This window comes from Vombatus ursinus, unplaced genomic scaffold, assembly GCF_900497805.2.
Source record: "Vombatus ursinus unplaced genomic scaffold, bare-nosed wombat genome assembly UNPS02014779.1, whole genome shotgun sequence".
In the NCBI taxonomy this organism is placed as follows: Eukaryota; Metazoa; Chordata; class Mammalia; order Diprotodontia; family Vombatidae; genus Vombatus; species Vombatus ursinus.
Window position 1 is genome coordinate 45,904,470 of NW_020954557.1, and position 6,000 is coordinate 45,910,469.

The 6,000-nt window shown below is 43.5% G+C and overlaps 1 protein-coding gene across 2 annotated transcripts in view; it reads right to left on the bottom strand.

The window, feature by feature from the left end:
- GORASP2 (golgi reassembly stacking protein 2) overlaps positions 1–5,086 on the bottom strand; it is a 47,507-nt gene extending 42,421 nt beyond the window's left edge. Inside the window, exon 1 of one of the 2 annotated variants that reach the window (XM_027866066.1) lies at positions 4,976–5,086. In XM_027866066.1, coding sequence (XP_027721867.1) covers positions 4,976–5,038 — 63 coding nt within the window. In that variant the 5' untranslated portion in view covers positions 5,039–5,086. The remainder of the gene's footprint in view (positions 1–4,975) is intronic. The other variant, XM_027866067.1, reaches the window with a different exon arrangement.
- Between the last annotated feature and the right edge of the window lie 914 nt (positions 5,087–6,000).

A 6,000-nucleotide genomic window follows, 5' to 3' on the forward strand; every position in this document is an offset into this window, starting at 1 on the left:
CTTAATAGACTTACTGATTGCTAAGATAGCCAAGCCTGGTTTTGGAATGCCTAGAAGTATCCCTAAGGCTCTAATGGCATTGTGAAATTCTTGAAACAAAATTCACTTTAATTTGCTTTATTTAAAAAGGTTTGGTTGTGCCTTTGCACGGGAGGCAGTATAGCCTAGAGTGAAAATAGCATGAAACCAAAGGTTCATGGTAACCTCCAAATATTACTAATTATAGATCACTGGGTTCAAAACAGTTCCTTTCACTTGCAAATCTATGAAGAATCTGGGTTACAGGCATTATATGATATACAACTACTGTAGCCTAGGAAAAGTGAATTCTATCAACTCCCTCATTTTAAACATATTTTCCCATGTAGTTCTGTCATAAAGGGTTTTTCACCCATAATAGGTTGAAGTCAAAGAACACAGTAAAATACTATGTATACATCAACTATAGGGACAAGGCATGTAAGACTGTATTACAGAATCTGGACCATATAGTGGGAGGGAGGGATAATCCCATATATCAAGGATCCTTCACAAAATTAAAAAAAAAAATCAATGAATATGTAAAATTCTATTGAATTTGGCTTGTAATAAGTATTGAATCATTTTTGAAAGGCATATTTCATGTAAAGCCTGGGGTTTTGCACTAAAAAAAAAAGTTACAACATAAGAGTTACTGAAGGGATGCTTTAAAAAGTATTCCTTTTAGAGTTAACTTCTGATGGTTATTTTGGCAGTTTGTGTAAGACAGGACATAGGTCTCCAAAATACCTGAACTTAAAGAGCAATGCACATGTAAATAAGTAAGTATATTGTGCTCTGGGTCTAGTAAGATGCTAACATGAAAAAGATGCCATGCTTTTGAGTTTTACTACCAGAATCAGCATGCCCCCTACTGATTTTTAAAGCAGAACTTAACAATGCAGAAGGATCAACAATGAAAATGGGGAAATTCAGGAGATGAGACTACAGGGATTATAAAATAACTAATAAAAATAATAGTGGAAAAGGGTGTCACTATAATTAATGTTAGAACCCATTCATTTTTATTGCCAATCAAGATGCGACCAACATCACATTTATTAAAGAAATGTACTCTTATAATTAGGTCATTCTGAAAAAAAGTGACTGTCATAATTTTCTCTATTCTGGTTTATATGTTAAATAGAATTGAATGGGAAATATACTATTGTATAGCTACTGATAATTGATACCAGGCATTTTTATACATTACTTTATAGTCATTAGTTTGCAGCTCTTCATGGATAAAACAATAAAGTAAATCACTCAAAAGACCTGAATTTTATTCCTGCCTTCACCACTCACCTTCTGAGTAAATTTGAGGAAAATTAGTCAACTTCCTGCTGTTATCTCAGAATGTAGAGATAACTAACTATGCCTGCCTTCTAACCACTTTCCTGAAATGTTTAGTGAGCATGTCAGATAAAATATCTAGAGAATTTGAATCTATAGGAAGAAAGAAATTCAATAAAGGGAAATTAGTACTCATATCACTTTAGTATTAACGTTATTTTACAGACGGGAAAAGCAAGAAGTGGGAATAAGGAAACTGCTCAAAGTGTTCAAAAGCCTGTGAGAGAGCCAGGGTCTTCATTTCAATTGTAACATTCTTTGCAAACCTCCTACTACATAAAATCACACTCCCTCACCTTCTGTAATAGTTATGCCTCATGATTAAAAATAACAAGCATTTTCATAAAGCATTTGTCTGTTTCTCTCTCTCTTTCAGTGGGGTCTATGACTTTTCAGATGTGGAGAATTCTAAGGTAGGAAAAGTCTTGCAAACAAGGCAGATGGGCATTTGTCTGACAGAGTTGTTGGAAATGACTCAGAAGTTAATCAACTTAGGGCAGCTAAGTAGGGCTGGACAGAGCACCAGCCCTGGAGTCAGGAAGATCTGAGTTCAAATCCAGCCTTAGACACTTACTAGCTACATGACCCTAGGCAAGTCACTTAACCCCAATCACCCCCCCTCCAAAAAAATTAAAAAAAAAAAGTTAATCAACTTGCTCATGATCACTTGAATGCATATCTATCAACTATTTCATACTGTCTCTGACAGAAAACAAAACAGCTTTGATCACTCTTTACACCTACCCATAATACAGATGATGTTACTTAGCATCACTATGAGAAAAAAATTAAACTTAATTTATACATGAAAACATTATGCAACAGAAATAATTTTTCTTGTACCTAAGACTCCCTTCACCATTGATATAGACATATTCTTCCTACACTCTCAGAATTCTTACACAGCATTAATTTGTCTGAGCACCCCAGGGTCCATGGCATTCATTCATTCATCTATCATTTATTAAGTACCTACTATGTACCAGGCACCCATGCTAGTACCTGAGGATACAAAGATTTAAAAAAAAGAAATCCCTGTCGGAAGGAATTTGCATATTAATGATGGGACAGGAGGCAGTGAACACATACACAGATAAGTAAATACAATGTAAACAAATGAATCCTCCAGGATTACAGAGTCGAGGACACACTCAGTCATCGTGTTAACCACGTGGGTATTCTAGATGATTAAAAGGCAGATTTTTGGACAAAGAATTCACAAAATCAGAGGAAGTTACTTTCTAAGGTGGTTTAGACCTGAATTCAAATTCAAATTCTGACACTCATTGAACTTGGTCAAGTCACTTAACCTCTGCTACAGTTTCCCCACCTGTAAAATGGGGATAACAATAGCATCAACTTGCTAGCATTGTCATGAGGACCAAAGGAGATATTATAAATCACCTTACACATAGTAGGCACTATGTAAATGTTAGTTATTATTATTCATCCTGTGACTTCTAACCACATGACCTTGAACAAGCTACTTAACCTCTCTGGGTCTGAGTCTTCTCAAGTATAATATTAGGGGGTTGGACTGGAAATTTTTTTTTTTAATCCCCAGCACTTAGCAGAGTGTGCTTAAAGTGCTTAATAAATGCTTACTGACTTTGAAGTTTTAGCTCTAAATCCATGGCTCTAGGTGCTAACAACTAACTTTCCTTTCCCTACAGTTTCACCTCTTACTCCTGTCAGTAAGGGACTCTAGGAGTCAAGAGCTACCTGGAGGGTAACATGTATACAATACAGTAAAAGAATTGGTGTGCTCCACGTGGGGAATGGAACCAAGAAGTAGAAAAGAGGGAAGTACCATTAAATACATCCAGTCTGTGGCCCTTGTCAGAGAAAAAATACTGTTACATAACAGGCCTAATATTCAAGTCCTAGCCTAATGACACAAGAGGCTCTGTCATCTTTCTGAATGGCATTGCAGCCTAGAAACCACTCTGCTGATGCCTATCATGTCACCACTGACCTTACTGTCACTCTATATGGTTCTAAGTTTTACGGAAGGTTATCTCCCAGTCTTAAAGAGCAGCATTTTATCTTTTTAGCTTTTCTTGTATAAAGTCTAGAATGCCATTCACTTGTGGATAATTAACACTTTCTGGTTCCACTTTTCTTATTCAGAACATTTTTTTTTTCTTGATCTAGGGGACTCTGAAGCATGCCTGTAACTTAGTCTTAGATACCTGGGTCGTTAAGTCATTGCCATAAGGTTACACATGTATGCATGTATGTATATGTATGTGTACATATAAATGTGTAAGAGGCATAACTTGAACCTAGATCTTGCTGAGTCCAAGGCTAACCTACCATCCACACCACACTTGCCTTTTTTATGCCAATATTGGAGTATAACTGCAGTTTCTCTTGAGTTCTATGACAATTAAAATAATCTTTATTTATTCATGAAGATCCATGAAATAGGCTCTAATAACAGCACTCACTACTTATGGATCAAAATCTTTATCCTCTAAGAGAATTCTGGGTTCCAAGGAATAGGAGGAAAGGTTCAGTCGGTCAGTCAGTTAGCATTTATTAAGTGCCTTCTGCATGGAGCTGTGCTAAGCACTGGGGATAAAAAGAAAGGCAAAAATAATTCCCTGCTCTCAAGTCTAACGGGCAAGATAACATGCAAACAACTGTATACAAACAAGATGTATATATACAGAATAAATTAGGGACATAGTCTCTGGGGGAAGGCACTAAAATTAAGGAGTACTGGGAAAGGCTTCTTACAAAAGGTAGGACTTTGGCTGACACTTGAGGGAAGCCAAGGAAAGTAAAAAGCAGAGACGTGGAAGGACACGGGGGACAGAGAAAAGCACGGAGTTGCAAGTCGAATGTGAGGAAGAGCAGGGTGCAGAGCATGGAGGAGAGAAGTAAGGTGTAAGAAGACTGGGAAGAGGGGGCAACATGACATGAAGGGCTGTAAAAGCCAAATGGGGGAAAGGAGTAAGGTGCAAGAAGTTTGGAAAGGGGGCGGGGGTGGGGGGGGCATGTTACGAAAGCCTTTAAAAAACCAAACAGACTAACATTCTGGGAATAGAATAGGAGAGAGAAGTTTGTGGGTTGAAAGCGCACGTTCACCAGGCAAACCTATGCCGTGCCATCTTGCTTTCCTTTAGCATCCTGGATGCCAGTGAGCAGACGCCGGCCTTTCTTTCCTCGGGGCCAGGAGGTGACAACCCGACCAAGTCACCCCCACCCGGGGCGAGTGGGGCTGGAGGCTATTACTCGAAAGGCTCCCACGCCGGCGCCACCGCCCCCCGCAGAGCCCTCCGCACACTCTGCCCACACAACCTCCCTGGAAACCCGAGGGGCCGGAGGGACGCAGCCTTCGGCCATGAGCGGGAGCCCGACCCCCGCCCCCGGCGTCCCGGGGTGTGCGGGGCTGCCTCCCCGCCAGCCTCGACCCCGGATGCGGGAGGCGGGGAGCCGGCTCTCCTCCGGGCAGCCGGACCGGGGGCCGCCGCCTCCTCGCACCCGTGGTCCCCCGGGAGGGGTGGGTGTGTCTGCGCTCGCTGCCCGCTCTGCACACCCCGACCAGACACCGACCCTGACCGCACGCCTCGCGCCGGTCCCCGGGCCGCAGCCTTACCCGCAGGACGTGGTAGCCTTCGGTGCCTCCGCCGGGGATCTCGACGCTCTGCGAGGAGCCCATGGCGGCGGCAGGCGCAGGACGAGGGTCACTGGCCCCTTCTCCGCGCAGCTCCCCGCCCCCTGGCCTCGCGCAAGGCCCGGGCCTCACTTAGGGACGTGGCACTCGCAGGCTCCGTAGGCCGGCGCCGCACTGCCCGACGGGAAATCACTGCGGGGCTGGTAGCAGTGGCGGTGGTGGCAGCGGCGGCGCCGGGGATAGCGCCACCTCCCGGGCGCCGGAGGGATGGAGGAAGTGGAGGTGTTGTGGAGAAGGAAAAGGTGTATATTTGAGGAAGCCGGGGAAGCGAAGCTGCGGTGATGTGGAAAATGATGGGCTCGAACGCTCTGCTCTCCTCGCGAGATCTCAGAGCCACCGTTCATTTCCTAGTAAGGGTTCCTACGGTGGCCCCAGTAGGACAAGGTTAGCAAGTCGAATTCTCACCTCAGCCAAAGATTTTTTTTTTTTGCACTGCAGCATCCCCTAGTGGCTGTAGTCAGAGAAAAAGATGCCCCCTTCATCGTCCATTTAAACTCCTAGATTCCTTGGCTTTAAAGTTCTGCCTTGGATTTAACTACTTGGGTGGACCCTCTTGTAGGGAATATTGCCTCTGCACACTTCTGACCTTAGAGTTTGTTCCTTTTGTAGAGGCTTTGGGAAATAGCAAATTATCCTCTCCTCTTCCTTATCCCCTCATTGTGTGTGTTGGGAGGGGGGCAGCATCAGCAAGCACTCCTCCCTTCTCTGGGGATTGGTCAGTATTGGTCAAAAAGTCTTCCATTCCATTGGCTCTCACAGCTGTCAAGGAAGGATCCCTGAACTGGCTTAGTGGTTCTGGCCATGTAGAAGCAAACAGTGTGCCTACCACCTTAGGAGGCAAAGGGTCTCCTAATCTGTATACTTTCCAATCCTTTATCTGGTCAGGCTTTATTCAAGCTTCTCCCCTTCCCAAAGGGCCGCCTTCTGCTCCCAACCTCTTCCTCCCA